Source organism: Pyrus communis, chromosome 16 (assembly GCF_041283825.1).
Source record: "Pyrus communis isolate YQ-2024b chromosome 16, ASM4128382v1, whole genome shotgun sequence".
Classification (NCBI taxonomy): Eukaryota; Viridiplantae; Streptophyta; class Magnoliopsida; order Rosales; family Rosaceae; genus Pyrus; species Pyrus communis.
In genome coordinates this window covers 1,045,071-1,064,396 of record NC_142580.1, presented here as the reverse complement: position 1 = coordinate 1,064,396, position 19,326 = coordinate 1,045,071, and the positions used below count along the sequence as shown (strand labels likewise).

Sequence of the window (19,326 nt, the reverse complement as noted above, 5' to 3'; positions counted from 1 at the left end):
TATATTTATGGTTAAATTTTTTATCATATATTTTTAGTTTTAGTTTGTACCCATTTTTAATTTGCAACCTTTTTTTAATTTGTATCAATTTTCTTTTCAGTTTTAATTTGTACCCATATATTAATTTCTTTTTGTGCTCATATTTTATAAAGTTTTATTTGTATTTGTACCCATATTTTTTTATTTATTTGTACCCATTTTTAATTTTGCTAAATGTACCCATGCTAATTATATGTACTCATTCTTAAATATACCAATATAGATATATATATATATATATATATATATATATAATCTATTCAAATTTTTTTCGAATCCATTTTTAAACTTATATGGGTACATTCTTTTTTCTTTGATTTGAGAATATATCCATGTTAAGTTTAATCGAAGAAATTTACTAATTTTATTAAGCCTAATATCTTTTTTTTTTATTTTTTTTATGATTTTGAAGAATGTACCCATGTTTTGATACAATAATTTTGTTATTAATTTTGATGAATGTACCAATGTTTATATATATATAGACACACACACACACAATAGTATATTTATATTTTAATATTTTTAATCCCACAAATTATGGTTTTTTATTTAAAATCTCATTAATATAAACAACTATAAATTTCAATTTTTAATTTAAAAAATATAGTAACATACATATAAATAAATTATCACATTAATTTTAGGGACTTGAATCAAAAATTGAAAATAAACAAGGTTTCAGTCAAAGAATATTCATAGTTAGGGACCGCATCCAAAGTCTCCCAAATATAAATAAGGACCAACTATTAGTTAAAAACTGTATCTATATTACGTATAAATAAGAATCAAAGCGTGCGGATTTCACGTTGTGGTATATAATTTTCTTCACTTTGATTAGCTTTTTACCTCGACTTGTATAAAAGAAAAAAGCACTCTTCTCCTACTTTGACTTTTTAAATTTATCCTTCTCTTCCTCGCATGTCCTTCCGGCACGTTTGAAAAAGCCCAACTTTTCTCATCAACTGCATAGTATTCGATCTTTTATTTTAATTGACAAGGAATTGGGAAAATGAATAAACCAGTTTTATTATTCTCCTAGATGCAAATGATCAACAAATCATTTCCTTAAACAAATTACATGTAAGCCATATATGTAGGGCAAATCTTTTGCAGGGCCGTCCATGTCAATTTATATAACGAGCATTTCGTATGCTTTGAGTTACGATTTCGATATTTTTATTAATTATCTTCATACATTATCTTTGGTTTTTTGTTTCTGGCACTCAAAAGTGGATTTTACGCTTCTGAATATTAACGTCAATTGATACACATGTACACAAAAGCATGAGTCCCAGACTCCCAGTTGATGATGAATTCCAATTTCATCTCTCCTTTTGCTTATATTTATTTTCTTAAATAAGATGAAGCTAGTAACATTAATTTCCAGTTTCAGTCAGAGTCATTTGCGCTTGAGAACAGTAAGCAACTGACTTTTGACTTCGCATCGTGAGTTTATGAGTTCGGCAATGTCTACAAGTTTATCGGTCAATCTTCCAAACATTTCTTCCATAACCTCACTTCCAAAGTGTTTGGCAAACATTCCCTCCGTTGCAGCCCTCACATTCGTGACCCAAACTGGTATGTCAACTGGACCACCTTTCAGATATGCTGCTGGGTTTGTCAACTCCATTCTCTCTATCCTAAAACACCCGTTTTTCTCTACTATCTCCTCCATCTCCTCTAGAGAGGCTGCATAAAATGGCAAGTTGAAGGAATCTACTTCACTTTCTTCAATTATTCCCTGCGGAAGGAAAAGAAATGGCACCATATTTTCAGTTAAGTTAGGCAGTTGTTCTTTTCTGGTGATCTATCTATTAACTTCTTTTTTATCAAATCTATTTAATTATGTTTATGAGCCAACGATTCTTTTATACTCTAAAATATCTCCTCTTTGAGGGGGGAAAAAGAAGTAAAAAAAATATGGTTTTGCTTCAATAAAAAATAAAACTTTTTATTAGAGAACACTAATTAAACATACAATAAACTGACACCATAAACGTGCTTTATTGCCTGTTCAATGCAGTTTCATTGAAAAAGTTCTATCCACGTATATTTCCATGTGAAAACACTTATATTGGCCTCTCTTCGCTATTAGAACCCCAATATGTGAAATTCTACTTTCATTGTTTTTGTCCATTATGTGATATCCTAACACACCTCAAAGTTGATTATTAATAAATTTTACCGTAAATTATAGGAGTTTATATTATTAATGAGTTATAAATATTACCTCTTTTGCCATGTCCATGAGGCTAGACGATAAACCATTGCACATCATACCCATTGGAATTTCTGAATAAGGCATCCCCTTGGGAATTCCAACCAAGATCATTACCATCATTCCTTCAGGCACAAGCTCTTTGGCCCTAGCATTCAAAAAATTCTCCATGTCCTCCGCAAACTGGGACGCATAAGCCTCAACTACTTCATCCGGTGCACTTGTGTAGTGAATCCTGCCCTTGTTCCATGTCGGAGAGGCCTTGTTTTGCAATACTTCCGGCGACTTGGAGATCCAGTGGAGACATAATGAGGTATGCACAAAGTGGATAGATGACTCAGGAAACAAACGGTGATGGAAAGAACCGGGCACGCCGGCTGCAAAGTATTGCTTGTCTTGTGGGAGAGAGGTGAAGAGGGTGTTGAAGTCATTCGACTCTTGGTCGTTAAAGAAGACTTGAAATTCAGGCATTTGATGATCATCAGAATGTTGATCGTCGTTGAGACATGATTGGGATAATTGGGATTGGTGTTTGCGTTGCATGGCTTCTAGTATGTCTTGAATTATCATGAAAGTGTTTGGTCCAGTGGCACATCCCAAGTCCGCAAGACGAATGGTGTTTGAAAGAGAGAAGAGTTTTTTCATATCAAGCTTCTGCTCAATTTCCTCAATGAATTTTCTCTTCTCATCCTCAGTGCACAGTCTCTGCAAAATTAATGGTTCTATTAACCTATTACAAAATTCATCTAAATTAAGAAAAGAATAAGTTAAATAGATTCCAAAAGGGGAGCATACTGCTCTATAACAAACTTGGCTAATATCGTATCTAAAATAATATTAATTAAAGAAACTGTTATTAGTATTTCAAAATTTTCATTTTATACTCCTCACAAATGTATTTTTCTTTCTAATTATATAAAGTTTGGAGTGCAAAATGAGATTTTAAGAGTGCTAAAAACAATTCCCTTAATTAAGAAAAATACAAAAGCAAAGGTTTTGTATTTGTCCATCCAACATTTTAAAAAGGGGACTTTAACGAAAAGCTCCCGGTACTGTTCACTTTGACGAAAAACCACATTTTTACACTAAAAAGTCAATCATGATATTATTCATTTTACCCTTTATTTTATCCTTATCTTTAAAACTCAAAATTTTCAAATCCTTTTTATTAATTCTCCTTTTTAATAAACCAATTTGTGGCCAGTGGAGGTGAATCCAAACTTTATTGGAAAGAAACCAATTTCGACTTGTTAAATTTAAAGCCAATATTAAAATGTTAATGGAGACCCCGATACGCAGTTGGATGGAACTGATTATATATTGTTAAATTTTAAAAAGTATAAGGAAAAAAAAAAAATTAAGTATCTCTCTCCAAATACATAATTCTTCTCTTTAGCCTTTTATTCTCTGGTATGAATTTAAGGGGAAAAAAAAGGAAGTTTTAACAAAACATTCCCAATACTGTTCATTTTTAACGAAAAACCATATTTTTACATTTCCCTTGTACTATTCTTTACATCTTTATTTGTCATTTTTCATTAAAACTAAAGTTTTTTTGAACTTTTCGTTAGTTTTCCTAAAAAATAAAAGCAAGATCATAGGGCGTGTAGTTAGCTAGCTAGGCTTGTATGACACACCCCGATCGAAATCAAGGCATGCTGGTCATCACGCCTTGATTTCGGTTGGGGTGTGTCAATTTGGTATTAAAACCTAACCCTGGCCATGGTGTGCCGACAAGGACGTCGGGCCCCTAAAGGGGCTGGATTGTAACATCCCACATCGCCCAGGGGAGTGGATCTTGTAAGCCTTATATGTATATTCCCATCCCTACGTAGCACGAGACCTTTTGGAAGATCACTGGCTTCGGGTTCCATGGGAACTCAGAAGTTCAGCGAGTAGCGCGCGAGAGCCCTCCCATGATGGGTGACCCACTGGGAAGTTCTCCTATGAGTTCCCATAAACAAAACTGTGAGGGCGTGGTCGGGGCCCAAAACGGACAATATCGTGTTACGGTGGTTGAGCGGGCCTGGAATGTGGTGGACCCTGGGCCAGAATGTGACATTGTAGGTAGCAAATATATGGGCACCATACAGTTTCAGGCGGATCCAGGAATTTACAACTATGGGATCATAAACAATAATTTTAAAAAAATTGATCATACTTGACATTTAGTACTACGATCTAGTTATATTCCTTTTTACTTATAAGTGACAGGTCTCAGGTCCAATTCTCGCCAAAAACGAATTTGAACCACATTATTACTAGCCAATTATGAGGTTTAACCCACTCTCTCACCCCTTATGTATATAATATCGTTTATCCAAAAAAATATATATAATAATCATACTTTCGTTCTCATATTTGACAAACGTCATATCACAATATATATTCATGTCAATAGAATCAAATGTATTTTTCATTGTATACAATCAAGCGATTATTCAACTACTAATTTTCAATACAACGTAGATTCGTCACAATATTGACCATTGAAAAAGCTCTCCTAATTATGGAAAGGTTGTAATTTTGATAGGTTTAAATTAAATTAAAAAAATATATATATATATATATATATATATATTCATTCATGGTCTCCCTATTTTGTTGCCTTAGGCAGTAGACCAACTTCAGTGGTTGTATTAAAACTCAAAATTTATGTTTTAAACTCATCCAAAACTTCTCTAATCATTGAGCTATAAAAAGTTTTAGGTTAAAACTTATTTTTGGGCCAAATTTAACCTAGAAAAATGAGGCAATGTTAGTGGCTGGAACACAAATGCTGACATTATCGGTCACTTGTGGAAAGATCAACGACTATTTTTTTATGGGACGACCCACGAGGTTGGACCGTTGGCTTAGATTCAAACTTTCTTAAAAAATCAAATTTATTAGTACATTAAATCTTACGGTTGAGATCGAATATGAGCAAATATACGGTAAAAAAAAGATCTTACATAAAATTAAATCCAACGGCTTAAACAATTAAAAAAATATTTAAATCAAAATTCATCTAGAAACTCTATAAATATCTATGTATTTGTGCAAACATCCACATAAGATTTACTTTCATCAAACAATTCTTTTTTTTTTCTTTGTACCCACCTATATGTATTTGTGTTTAAGAATCAGGTAGGTTGTGTGGTTTTCCATGTTCTTTCATGTGGTGCATATGTGTAAGAATGAGGTAGGTTTAGGGTTGTCGGATTTAAATATTTTTAGGTTAAAATGTTCATAAAAATAAATTAAAATAATCTACATAAATTATTTTTTTTAAACATTACGAAAAAAAAAATAGAAGCTAAAATCATTCTTTAATAATTTTGTATTAAAATGTTAAGCTAAAATCATTAGAGGAGAAAAAGTGTTTTTAGGTTAGAACCTAATTTTTCGGGCTAAAAATTAGGTTTTAACCCCAACCATTGATTTGGTCTTACTGGGGTCATATAAAAATTCAAAGGAGAGATATTTGAATTTTTTGGGGTCATTTGCAACAAGTACCCCAATGTTGGTTCTGCCAGCAACAGATGAAAACAAAAACTGAAGCTTGATATAAAAACTATCATGCATGTATATAGAGCCCTGTTCTCGTAGACTACATGGCCTAAGAAAATTGTTGTAATCTGCTATTAGATTAAAATTGAACCGCGGGTGACCAAAATTTACTTAGACTATGTGTGTAGGAGAATGAAACTTTGTATGTATATGTCTAGCATGCACATGATTATAATAATATTGGTAAAGCCCACACGTGGTGTACCACTCATGTTTCCATCACAATTAAAAATTTCTCCATTGTCAGGCTAAACTCATCTCCTCTCCTGCCCCTTAGTGTAGATCATATATTTTGTTTAAAAAAAACAATCATTTGACAATTTATTTAATCATATTATTATTCGCGTGTAAAAGACCTTTTTTTATAAACAGCATTACACGTATTTGAAGATGTTTTGAATGTGTTTAAAAATAGAGAAATTGAATTACATCATTGCTAACCTATTATGAGTACTAATTATTAAAAAAAATAAAAACTGCATTAAAAAGTATTTATTTTAAAAAAAAAAAACACTGTTAAGATTACAAAATTAGCCTTGTATTATTTTATGCATTCTTTTTTTTGGCTGAGGGACATTTTGGCCATATTCTTTTTTGTCGAAGCCGTGACGTATCAAGGGTTTCATGCATCCGTGATATGCATGATATATATTTAAAAAAATAAAACACAAATACATCATACCTGGCTGCAGGAGTTGTTGAAGTAGCTGTAAGTGCCTTTTCCAGCGTTCATAGGCAACGAAGCTGTGATCGGTATCGCACTATTTTCACGATCTCCGTTGAGATTCATGGAAACAGCTGAAACCTGCAATGTTCCTTTGCCCCCTTCTGCCATATATCTATCAGAAGCTTATAGAGGCAAGTAGATTTGATTTGTGACGGCTAAGATCAGTAGGTGTGGTATTATATAGAACAATTAAAGGCGTGAACAAATGCTCATGCAACTTGGTGGTACCACCACAGATACATTATGCATGCCTTATATTAATTAATCCTAGCTAGTTATAAATATATGAATAATTATTTCGACTATATTGTGAATTGACATGGATCCAATCTAAAGAAGGCTGACTTCTATATAAATATATGGTACTTATTTCAATTATATTGTCAAATTGACATGTATTATCCCAAGGTTGACTTCTATAGAAGGAGATGCAAGCTAATCAAGTTGGTTAAAACAATGTGCTATCTTCTCTATTTAAATTATAATGTTTTGAAACATCGGCTATAATGTAAAAATAAAAAAAGTAACTTCAACTACTTTTTGACCCTTGATGCCCTAATTGCCGTGGCTACGAGAGTAAGACAATAAGTCATAAGGTATGAATAAGGACCAACTACAAATAAAAAAGTATCCAAACATATAAATAAGAATCGAAGTGTACGAATTTCACGTTGTGTGGTCTATAATTTGCTCCTAGAAACAAACGAAAAAGAAGTTGAGGTATTGGCTGGTTAAAAATTGAACTGATAATATCATACTTTCTTCATTTACCTTGACTTCGAAAGACAAAAAAGTATGTATGCAGTCTTCTCTTACTTTGACTTTTTTGTCTTTCTCTGCTTGGATAGGGGTGGGCTAAAAAAACTAAAAAATGGAATTGGTCACGGGTCAAAACTGAAAAAACCCAAATTGAACTTGAAGAAACCGATCAAAATTGAAAGTTATTCGAACAAAATTGAAAGTTATTCGAACAAAATCGAAAGTTACTAGTTTGCTTCGGTTTTAAAAGTTTAAAAACCAAACCGAATTAAATATAAATGATGTGTTACCAATAAGAATGAGCACGTTTATTAATACCTGAGTCATAATCTAATTATCAACTTCCATATCATTTACTTTACAAAATTTTGTCTACAAATTTAGTCACCCAAGCATTGTCCTTACCAATTACACGTGATCTAATATCTATGCAGGGCAAAGTAAATCTTTCGCAGGGCCATCCATATCAATCTATATAACGTGCATGTGCAATTAGTGTGAAAAACCTTTGTCGAGAATTTTCTTTCAAATTACTTAATCATGATGATTTTCTCTAAATGGTTCCTCAATTTTAACCCAATTGTAGAAATGGTCTTTCTAACATAAACTTATTTTGACAGAATTCTGACGGAATTGACGAAAAAGACTATAACTACACATTTTGATAAGTTGATGGACCAATGATAATGAATTTTTAGTTGAGAGACTATTGCTCCAATTTCATTAAAATTAAGGGACGACCGCTACAATTTACTCAATTTTTTTATATAATATCTTTTGCAGTCCTTTTCATGAAAGCATGCATTGGCAATGTAATGAACCGCATATATGACATTTATATGTAACCCAGCATATAAGTTAACACAAACATAATTATAGCCAACTTAAAACTTAAAACTTCAAGATTGTTCTTGGAAAAAAAATATTCAAGTTGGTATACCCGAAAGCATTGCGTCAAAAGATGCTGCAGAAGACTTTGTAAATTAAGATACCGTCTAATTGTCGATTTAGGAGCTATAATACATCTATATGTATAATGTGTGTGTGTGTGTGCGCGCGCGCGCTTACGTACATCTATATACTATAAAATGTTCAGATGGAGGACCACTGTTAGGGTTTGCTGGGTTTCGTTAATTAGTCAGTATTTAAACAAATAAAGTCTACGTACTTAGTATATAAAAATGTGGCCAGATAGATGACCATCATCATTATATATAGTGACAATTTGGTGGGAGGGAAGTTAATAACTAGATAGCTAGGGTTGTGGACCACCCTATACTATAATTATAGGGAGCTTAACTTTAAAAGACATGACAGCTTCATAGAGCTTGAAGCACTAATCTCATTTTACCCTTGCGCCATATTCTTCATTTTTTACTACCTATTAACAGATTTCTCGCATCGATCTCATTAACATTAAATGGATGGCAATTTGTATTACACATACATATTCTTCCTAAAGCTATTCCAGTCTACTTTTTTAGCTATTGCTAATAAATTTTTAGGTTTAGCATGCCACATTACCAAGATCACCGCTATTATTTTTAACTTGACCGCATATTATTAGATATGGTGTTTTAGCACAAAATATCTAGGTGGTATTAGTAGTGAGTCTCTTACATATCAACTGTATCTCTTAGGGTATATCTCTGATACGAAAAGTTTATTCTCCATTGGGTGTGTTTGTGCAGTATGTTAATGTTAGATCATTAGCATACAACATGGTGTGTGTGTGTGTGTGTGTGTGTGTGTGTGTGTGTGTGTGTGTAGATTTGTTAACTTTCAGGAAGCAGGTTAAGTAACTGTAAGCCAGCATCCCAACAATGTAAAAATTAGGACCTTAATACGAGACATATCTAGCTAGTCCATCTTTTAATTAATTTAGGGTTTAGATTTCGAGATTATTAACGGTTACCTAAGGTAACGCGTCATGTGTTCTTGACTACTTGTTAAGGGTATACATATTTTATGGGCGCTCTGGCTTAAAAAATGATATCATCTGCTAAAGCATATAGTGGTCCTAGGCCTCACCAATCACCATGGATGCAGCACCTAATTACGGAGTAATATAAGGTCCAAGGTTGGAGATGAAAGATTCCCGACAGCTCTAGCTTTATAATATTAATACATAAAAAAATATAGCTCCGTTGGTTAATATGCAATGGTGGCTGATGTGAGGAATATATTTTGACTGAAACAACTGCATGCTTTCACGTTTAAGCACATGCAGTGACCCTTTATTTACATATGGCTGAAGAGATACTGCCTAGCATATGGCCAGAGTCATAGATTGGTAGGTAGGTAGGTAGGTTGTCCTAGTGTGGGGATCATACATGTAAATGTACTCGAAATTACAAAGTAAATCTTAGCAACCGTGCGGAGTAGGGGCATATAAACCCTAGGCACGATTCGTGGGGCGGACAGGATGAGATTCATATTTTGGACTAGTTGGGTGAAGATTGAATTGGATAGGTTGGGCTTTTCTTCTATTACTTGGTGCAGACAAACATAACTGGTTAGGATTGGATTAAAACAAGCCTTAACCCACCGACTCACTTGATTCCCTCACGAACCGCAACCCACTTGTTACACCGCAAATCTACGCAGAACCCGAATTTGAACTGTACCCGCTGCTGCAAATTGAACCGGAGTCAATCTCTATACCCTCTGATCTGAATCCACCAAAAAATCGCCCGTCACGACCCGTCCTCAACACTACTCGTGATGAGAGAGAGAGAGATCACAGTGCTGACAGAGGGAGGACGATGATGACAGAGGGAGGAGAGGAAGATTAAACGCGAAACTGCTAACCTCATGATGGGATATGTAAACTATGTGTAAGGATGAGTTAGATAATCCACTCTATTGTTGATTCATATAATTCATCATGTCCTATCTTGTCTACTTTTTATTTGGACACAACAAACAATTGACTAGACTCAAGTTCCTTTTAATTGGTCGCAATTCATCCCAACTGGCACATCAAACAGGCCCTGATAGTTAACTATCTTTTTACTCTTTTTTAGCTTTTGTTTCATACACACGATGGTCTAGAAAAATATGAATTTGAACTCGGATCCAAACATGCGGCCAACATAGTAAAAAAATCACACGCAATCGAATGAATTAGAATTTTAATTTTTTGGAGATAGTTAATTACAAGTCCACTCAAATTATTCTGAAAAACTATTAAGAAATAGAAGCCTGATAAATTTGAGTTATCTACAACCTTGTAATATAAAACTCTCCAAGTATTACTCTTCGCTGTACATTTTTAGAGCGACAAACTTACATAAGCTAGCTAGCTTGTGTGCAATAATTTACCAAAGAATTAAAAAATTAGGGTTCTAAATCCACAACTTGTACATCAAATCTCGGAGGGAGACTGATGGTGACGGTGAACAGAAGTTTAACGAAGAGAACTTGACTTGCAAACTTATCTTCCCCTTCACCAAGTTGAGCCTAGCTCCGGTGACAAACCAATACCCTGGACCGCCTTGTGGGCCCTACACAGACGTGACATATCCACGTACTTCACAAACTTCAACTGCAGTGGCACCGGAGGCCCTGTCGGAAACACACTCGAGTCCACAATCATTTGATTATCATCGGGCAGTACTTTCTCTCTCGACCAGTTACTCCCGGAAATCGATGTACTTATGGCACCAAAGAGGCCTGACGGACGACTTTTGGGAATGTTCCGGCGGTGGTTCAGTCCAATTTGATTGGACAACAAAATGATCTGAGATTTTGGAGAACAAGAGCCGAAGATGGACGACATTCTTTGTGTCGTGTTTCTTTACGACAAGCTGGACCCCGCACACTACGAAGGACGCATCTTTCTTGGAGGACATCTGTTTGGGGTCGTGTTTTACCAGCACGGTGCACACATGGGAAAACTTTTTTCCAGTTTATGGCTTCAAAGTAGCGGTCGTCCGCAATATCATCTGATCGTCGCCATGTTGGTGTGTCATCTATCTTGTTTCGCAACATGAATGGCATGTGTTTGATAGATGTTGGAGGTGGACGGCTAGCCTGAGATCAGATCACAGAAGGCATTTTTCATCAATATGTACATATTCTAGCATCGTAATGTTGTACTATTAGGGTTTCTCAGCGTGATCAACAAATTCAGTTTATCACTCTATCGATTTGACAATTGTTAATCCTTTCTATTCCCGCTGCATTATATATATGTGGTGTGATTTCTCAACGTGATCAACAAGTAGTAATACCTGTTGGCTTTCCTGCCCTCAAGATACAAGCGCATCCCTATGACAGGCCTGTTTGCAACCCTAACGTGTGCAGTGTTTACATATAGCTGAGGACTCATCAAGCAGACGTGGATTGCAGGGGACTGAGTTGTCCTATTTGAGACTGGGCCTAGAGCCAGCTCATTCAGAACCGGAGCCCAAAGTTTGTGGGCTTGAAAGACTAGAAAGTATTGCAGATCAGCTATTGGAGGCTTGTCTGCACGTAACCCATACACAATTAAAAATAAATAAAAAGCCGAAGCAAGATTCTTAATTAATTAATAAGCTTATTTTTAGTTATGCCTCCTAGAATTCGATTTAATCTCACTTTACCCTATGTAACTAAAAAATTTGCTGCTTTACTCCCTGAGACTCATAGTGCGCTCCACTTTGCCATCTAAAACTCGATTTTGATCTCATTTTATCTCTTGAAACTCGAAAGTCGTCTTTATAAAACTCAAAAATCACTCAACATTGCCTTAGATCTGTAATTTCTTATGTGGATTTGATTTGATTGCACCAGGCTAATCCAATTCAATTTTATTTTTTTCATCTCTTCAATTTCTTATAAACTTAATATTGTCTGATCGTTGAATGTTAACGCGTAATAGAAATTTATAATCAAATTTATTGCACATGTGGCATTGTCTTCTAGAGTTTTGGGTCCCACGTATGTTGACCTATAAGTTTCAAGGACAAAAAAGAGAGTACACAAGTCAAAGTAGAACAAATTTTGAGTTTCAAGGAGTAAAGTGGTGGCTTTTGAGTTACTGTGTGCAAAATGAGATCAAATGAAGTTACAGGGGCGTAGCTAAAAATAAACCTAATTAATAAATTAGATTCAAATTAAGATACAAAAGGAAAAATGTGGTTTGTCTTAATCAACTAATTCAACTTACGTTTACATTAGATGAATACTTAAGAACCAAAAATGTGTTACATATTAGTTAAACTTACATCGAAGATAAAGGTTGATGGCATGCAACAAGAAACCTTTACCGGACACATCTTTGAGGAGAGTAGTGATCGGAATGAAGCTAAACTAAATCGCGTCCGGCGTTGATGAAACCATGAGGCCACTCGCAGTAGGTTACGGCTAGCGGATCGCCGCCTTTTTTTAGAGCATACCACACTAATTTGAAATAATATTCCAATCAGTCATTATTACAAGTTTGCAAAAATCCAAAATTTTAGGGCCTCTAGTTGATTGAGGAGTATCATATACGTTGGCTAAACAAGCGCATTAGTACTTTCCCTGCGTACACCACCAGATTACAAGTAATTACAATTATAATTTTTGAATGATTTGCACTTGAATTTCTCCATGGTTTTGTCTTCACGTTAATTTCTTCATCTAGATTTTTCATTGGACTTTTGTTGAACTATTTACACTCTTTTGCACTTATTGCATAAAATACAGGTGACTTTTGCAGAAAGCGCGAAACCGACGACGAGATCTCACTCTTAGATTATTAACTTTTGAGTTGCTGAAATTGACCCAGGTTAAAAAAGTGTCCCTAATATGGACAAAAACGTATGAATCAATGTCAGGCACGTCATTTGTAACATATTTCTTACAAAAAATTAAAAAGTTATTTTAATTTAGTTGAACTCCCTTACCTGTCTATATATGTAGATTTGTTTGTAGGGAATTTCAAACCCGTATTTCATATGGTTCAACCTACGTTCGATTTCTTAAACTAATAATTTCCCCAAAAGTGGTAATGGAAAGCTGAAATGTCTCTTAAAGTTTTCTCAACCATAAAAAAAGTGATTGTAGTGACTTTGCCATCTTTTGCTTTTTTTTTTTTTTTTTTAACGAAGGATAAAAATTTATGGTGCGGGACCTTGATAAAGTTCAAGTCTATCTAATCCACTACCTTAATTATTTTAATGATTTAGCCGATTTTTCTACTTTTAAAGGGTCGGATTTGGATTCTCTCCTGAGCAGAAGATCTGAATCTTCTTGACTCAATAACACAAATCGTTGAATTTTAATCAAACGATTACAAATAGAGATTTTTTTAAAAATTATAATAATTGTAACCGTTGAATCAAAATCCAATGGTCCGTGTTATTGGGTTAGTAGGATTCGAACCCCTGCTCAGGAGAGGATCCAAATCCTAATGGGCCAAGGGAAGAAGAATCCCATTAGCCGTAGACATGGGCGAGGATCCAAGAAAATATGACAGTAACAGAACAACCTTAGCAATCAAACAAGAAACACGACAGAAAACGAGGATCATTGACGGCCGGGATTATGATTCCATTTGAGAACAAATGTGAAGAAGTTAGCATATAAAACACAACAAACGATACCGTACAAGACAACTTAAGGCTTAAGGTATGAATTCCGCCGAGTTACCAAGAAAAGCAACAAGAGAGCCCCAGCCAATATAAAAATGTATTACCCCATTCACACCGGAGATGTTCGCTTGGGGACTCACTCTCCGGCACCCCAACTGCGCCACTCCGGCGGATCCAAAACCAATGAACAGATTTTTAACATATGCACCGAAGGGGTCGTCCGGTATATCAATGACATCAATCTGCTAGGTGAAACCAAATCAGACATAAGAGAAATTGACATGAACAAGGTTTCCCTCGTTTAAGACTGCCGATTATCAACTGCGGTGAAACGAGTTCGGACTTCATGCACAAACACATTTACAGCTTTACAACAACAAATGCGAAAAAAGTATCCGATTGCACAGCTTCTCATAACACTACATACTTTTTACATGATGAAAGAAAGAAGCAAGGAAACAGAAGCACTGTGAAATACACCGCGCAGCCTTCATTGGCAGTCACAAAGAAAATGAGACAATGCCCTATCTTTATCTTTGGTAAACTTACAGAGGTACAGTTTGCTCAGAGACGCATGCCAATCCCTGCATCAACCTAACAATCTCCGCGGCATCATCCAGATAATACTTGGCTTTGCTGGGTTTTTTGCAAACTGTGCACGCAAATACTTCTGCTCTGGGAGCAATGGACGGGCCGGATATGGAACTTGTAATTACCTCAAACATGTCTTCATCAGATCGGTCATCCCCTATGCAGAGAACAAAATCTGGTGACATTTCCCTTTCTTGCATGGTGGAAAGTAGACGTTTTGCTACAAGTCCCTTGTTTACGCCCTGCATACACACGAGAGTGTTACAGCTAATCGAGATATTGTAATTCCAGTTCAGCAATCTGAGTCAACACACATTGCTTATAACAGTAAGTCCCTTTGTTTCAAACTTCGCACTTCACATGAATGCTTCACATGATCCAATTAGTACCCGAAGCCTCGTATATTTCTTTTTTTCTATTAGATACATTAAGTCAGTCAGGAATTTATCACAGGATGCTTCATAAAACACTATTTCAAATATATTCAATCGTGATAAGACATATCAGGAATCAGGATATAAAGGCAAAATTCCACAATTCATACGAAGAAAAGTTTTCACACCTATGCAACCAACTCAATAAGCATATGAACTTAGTGAGTAAAGAAAACTCGACTAATCATTAATGCTAGAGGAAACAAACAGAGAATACTTCAGCTGTTGCCCCGAAAAGGGCCATAATCTTTTCCAAAATTTACATCTGTTAAAAGCTTAAAAGTATATACTATACCTGTTTAACTCTACAAATTTTAGTTAAACACATTTAAGATATAAATAATACCAATTAACAGTCTTGGTTTCAACATCTAATTTTAGCCTCGTGATTCTCTAACTCTCGACCCTCTCCGAACTTCTCATTGGCTTTTACAGTTTAACATGTGTTACTAAGCTTGTGTACAGTTTGGATAACAGTCATACAGATTAGAGCAAGTTTTTACAGAACAACAGAGATTCAACTTAACAAGGGGAGGTGTATCAAACCTGTGGCTTAACCTCAACTACATTCTGCCCGGTTTTAACAGTAACTGGTTCATTAGCAAGCACACTTTCAAGATGATCCACAAGTTCCTTAGCTTGGCATGATCCAAAATCAGGATCCGCATCCTCATAACACCACACAAGTGCAGTTTCCTTGTCTTCAATGGTGGAACCATCAGTTGTTTCAGTGTAAAGCTTCATTACCGGCTCTGCAATCTGCTTCCAACTACTGTCCGCAACCGGTACACAAGTTTCCCATTCTGCATCTCGCTTTAACCTGCTTCCATATAATCGTTAGTTGTAATTTAAACTGCATTTCCATAAGCATAAAAATTGATATTTGCACAAATTACCGTAGAAAGTATCCATGCTCAGCAGCAATTCCAAGTTTCTCACAAGGAGAGAACCATTCAGCTAGTACTTTGCGACTTTTCGCACTAACAATGAAAACCATGTTGTTCTTGTCTCTGCACAAGCTATTCAGGATTTCAATGGATTTAGAAGTCGGGCTCTTATCGATGGAAGCCTGAGGCATCAACGTGCCATCATAGTCGAGAAGGATCGCCCTAGTTGCAGTCCTTCTGTAAGCTGACACTATATGCTCCATAGAAAGCTTCCTGAAGTTTGGACCAAGGGCCACAACTCTGAAACTCAACCCGAACCCAATACCCCAGGCCCTCTGACGCAAATGGCCCTTACATGTCCTTTCCAAATCCTGGAGGAAACTACGGGCCCAGTACCCAACATCATGCGTGCTGACATATCTACAATGCTTCTCGTGCCTGAGCTGTTTTTCTGGCTCCGCCATCTCCAGGGCACAGTCCATTGCATCTGCCACAGCATCAATATTCCAGGGGTTCACACGAATTGCTCCGCTCAAAGAAGGAGAGCAGCCAATGAACTCGGACACAACTAACATGCTCTTCTTCGGGATGGACGGCTCCAACCCCAAAACTTTGTCCAATTTCGCATTTCCTTGCCGACCGATTATGTATTCATATGGAATTAGATTCATTCCATCCCTGACAGCGGTCACCAAGCAACACTCGGCAACAACATAATATGCAATTCTCTCATAGAACTTGAGTGGCTCATCAATCAACACGACAGGCTTGTACCCGGGTCTCCCAAACGTTTCATTAATTCGCTTCACAGTTGAGGATGTCTCTGCCTGAACTTCTTTCACGTCTTTTCCCCGACCCCTTGCTGGATTGGCTATCTGCACCAACACGACCTTCCCCTGCCACTCTGGATGCTGAACAAGCAGCTGCTCCATTGCCAAAAGCTTCAGACTTATACCCTTGAAAATATCCATGTCATCAACTCCAAGTAACATTGTCCTTCCCTGGTCAGAGAACTGTTTGATAAGCTCAGCAACCTTGGCTTCCGTTTCGGGTAGGCTCAAAACGGACTGCAGCTGACCCATGTGTATGCCAACAGGAAGAATCTTGATGCTAACAGTTCGACCATAATACTCGAGGCCTATATAACCCCGCTTGGATTCATACGTAAGACCAAGCATTCGACTACAGCAAGAGAGGAAATGCCTTGCATAATCAAATGTATGGAATCCGATCAAATCAGAATTTAAAAGGGCTCTCAGAATCTCTTCCCTGACAGGCAATGTCTTGTAAATCTCAGACGAAGGGAACGGACTGTGGAGGAAAAACCCAAGTTTCGCACGGTTGAATCTCTTCCTCAAAAAGGTCGGCAACACCATCAGATGATAGTCATGTACCCAGACAAAATCATCTTCTGGGTTAATCACTTCCATGATCCTGTCTGCAAAAATCTTGTTCACTGACACATACGCTTGCCATAACGATCGGTTGAACCTACCACCGAGGTCCGGCGAAAGGGGCAGCATGTAATGAAACAGCGGCCACAACTGTTGCTTGCAAAACCCATGATAGTAGCGGCTGAAAAGATCTGGTGGGAGAAAGGTTGGGACACATTTAAAGGTCTCCAGGAGGAATTGGGAAACCTCATCTTGTTCGTTCGGGTGAATCTCCTCCTTAAGACAACCAACATAAATCACTTCAATCTCATCATCCCCCAAACCATCTTTCAATTGGAGGAGTAGCGAATTCTCATCCCAACTGAAAATCCAACCCTTACTGTCATCCGTCTTCCTCTGAGCTTTTATGGGGAGCTGGTTAGCCACAATGATGATTCGGTCACGTTGGCTGGACGATGAAGACGTGTACCCTTCATCATCCACATCGGACATCACGCCGGCCACATTCATAACTCGTGGGATTCGCCGGCCAATTCGGCCAAACGAGTCTCCCTCGCCGGACGCAAGCTCCAAAAGATTGGAATACGATTTCGACACCATTTCTTCCTGGCTACATATCTTGCAAGATAAAAGCTTTGAGAAGTGAATCGAAACAAAGGGAACGCATAAAACCAAGTACTTTTCTTGTTATCCGGGTAAGAAAGAATGGAACAGATTTAGATCAGACGCAGCACAGAAATACATGACACCCAAACATTCAACTAGACATTGTCGTCACACTTTCTGAGAAAAGTATATAGATTGGAACCGAAACCAAAGACACCAACAGCAATAGCAACAAGAAGAGTAATAAAAAAAATTTAAAAATCCAAACTTTCAATGATAAAATTGAGAGCAGTTTGAGATGTTACCAGCGGCTGAGATTTTTGCAGAAAACCCTACTTTTATGTTCGTGGAATTTGAAGAGACGGAAACAAGAATATGAAGGGTGATGGAAAATCTAATCAAAGATTGTAGGAGACAAAAGGAGGCCCTAAAATCTGGTTCCTTTCCATGGGACTTTCTCAGTGATCAGAGTCTTCTCTTATAAGCTCCCCTCTCTCTCTCTCGCTCTCTCCCTCTCTCCCCACCCTCCCATCTCTTTCTCTCTCTAAAGAGAAGAGGATCAGACCAACTGAGGCAAAACATAAAATAGTGGGGGATAATGTTTCTGGGCAATTTGCTTTGTTTTTCACACAGTTACTAATTTAATGGGTTTACTTTGTTTTTTTCAAAGAAGAGAAAGGATAATTGAAAACGACGAAAACTTTGTAGCCGTCGGATTCGGTATCAGGACGGAGGCGACTAGAACGGACGGCTGGGATGGTTTTCGGAAGAGAGGGGAGAGAGTAGTGGATTCCGCCTCTGGTTCTTATCCCTTGTCCTTTGGTGTTTCCGCCACGAGGCTTACTACATTGAGGTGGGACCCACACGAGGGACTTGTCCATACCGCGTAAGCACTCTGACACAAAACCTTATCTGTTTCTTTTGTTTCGAGTTTTACGGGGAAAAATGGCCGAACCGCCGGCTGGGTACATTGTCATTTTACACAAATATCTAGAAACAAAAATGTCACGCAAACGACGTGTCGCTCTCTTGTAGTTAGACGTGTCCCAGGTTCTTATCCAGAATTAAGGATCTGGATCCTCTCCAGGGTAAGGGAGACGAATCCTCCTGATCCAAACATACAGACCGTTAGATTTTGATCCAACGGTTATAAATAAAAGATTTTTTTTTAAATTATAATAATTTTAATCGTTGGATCAAAATCTAACGATCTGTGTATTTGGATCAGAAGGCTTCGTCTCCTTCGCTTAGGATCCAAATCCCAGAATTAATCCTAGTAGTTTAATGGGTAATTGGACAGTCCATCAGATCCAGCTCCAACCCTCCAAGCTGAGGGAAAATAAAATAAAAAATAGGTTAAAAAAAATAATATCCACTTGCATTACATCATCGAGCTTGGACCGCACTGCTGACATGGCGAGCCGGTGACTTCCAGCTGTTGCCACGCTACCCGTTTGAAATTCTAAAAGAAACGTGGTGATTTATAAATGTTTGTAAGATGATTGAAAACGTTTTCAGTATAAATATATTTAGAAATAATTTTTATAAAAACACAA

General features: G+C 36.7%; 2 protein-coding genes and 1 pseudogene across 4 annotated transcripts; all 3 read right to left on the bottom strand.

Moving 5' to 3' along the window:
• Positions 1-1,345: 1,345 nt before the first annotated feature.
• Positions 1,346-6,692, bottom strand: LOC137730856 (loganic acid O-methyltransferase-like). Its single transcript, XM_068469847.2, has 3 exons — positions 6,495-6,692; positions 2,273-2,965; positions 1,346-1,783 (listed from the first exon to the last, which is right to left on the bottom strand). Exons 1-3 carry the CDS (start codon positions 6,645-6,647, stop codon positions 1,442-1,444), a joined length of 1,188 nt encoding a protein of 395 aa, XP_068325948.1. The 5' UTR covers positions 6,648-6,692; the 3' UTR covers positions 1,346-1,441.
• A 3,882-nt stretch (positions 6,693-10,574) lies between these two features.
• LOC137731199 (MACPF domain-containing protein At1g14780-like) lies at positions 10,575-14,352 on the bottom strand (annotated as a pseudogene).
• On the bottom strand, positions 14,135-18,565 carry ATTPS6 (UDP-Glycosyltransferase / trehalose-phosphatase family protein). Of its 3 annotated transcripts, none has more exons than XM_068471737.2 (4): positions 18,076-18,565; positions 15,780-17,782; positions 15,430-15,703; positions 14,135-14,691 (listed from the first exon to the last, which is right to left on the bottom strand). In XM_068471737.2, the coding sequence occupies exons 2-4, from the start codon at positions 17,762-17,764 to the stop codon at positions 14,404-14,406; spliced, it is 2,547 nt and encodes an 848-aa protein (XP_068327838.1). In that variant the 5' UTR covers positions 17,765-17,782; positions 18,076-18,565; the 3' UTR covers positions 14,135-14,403. The 3 variants fall into 3 exon arrangements, with proteins under 3 accessions (XP_068327838.1, XP_088543667.1, XP_088543666.1); XM_088687541.1 differs by having other exon boundaries at positions 14,135-14,864; positions 18,076-18,375; XM_088687540.1 differs by having other exon boundaries at positions 14,135-14,864; positions 15,780-18,400.
• Between the last annotated feature and the right edge of the window lie 761 nt (positions 18,566-19,326).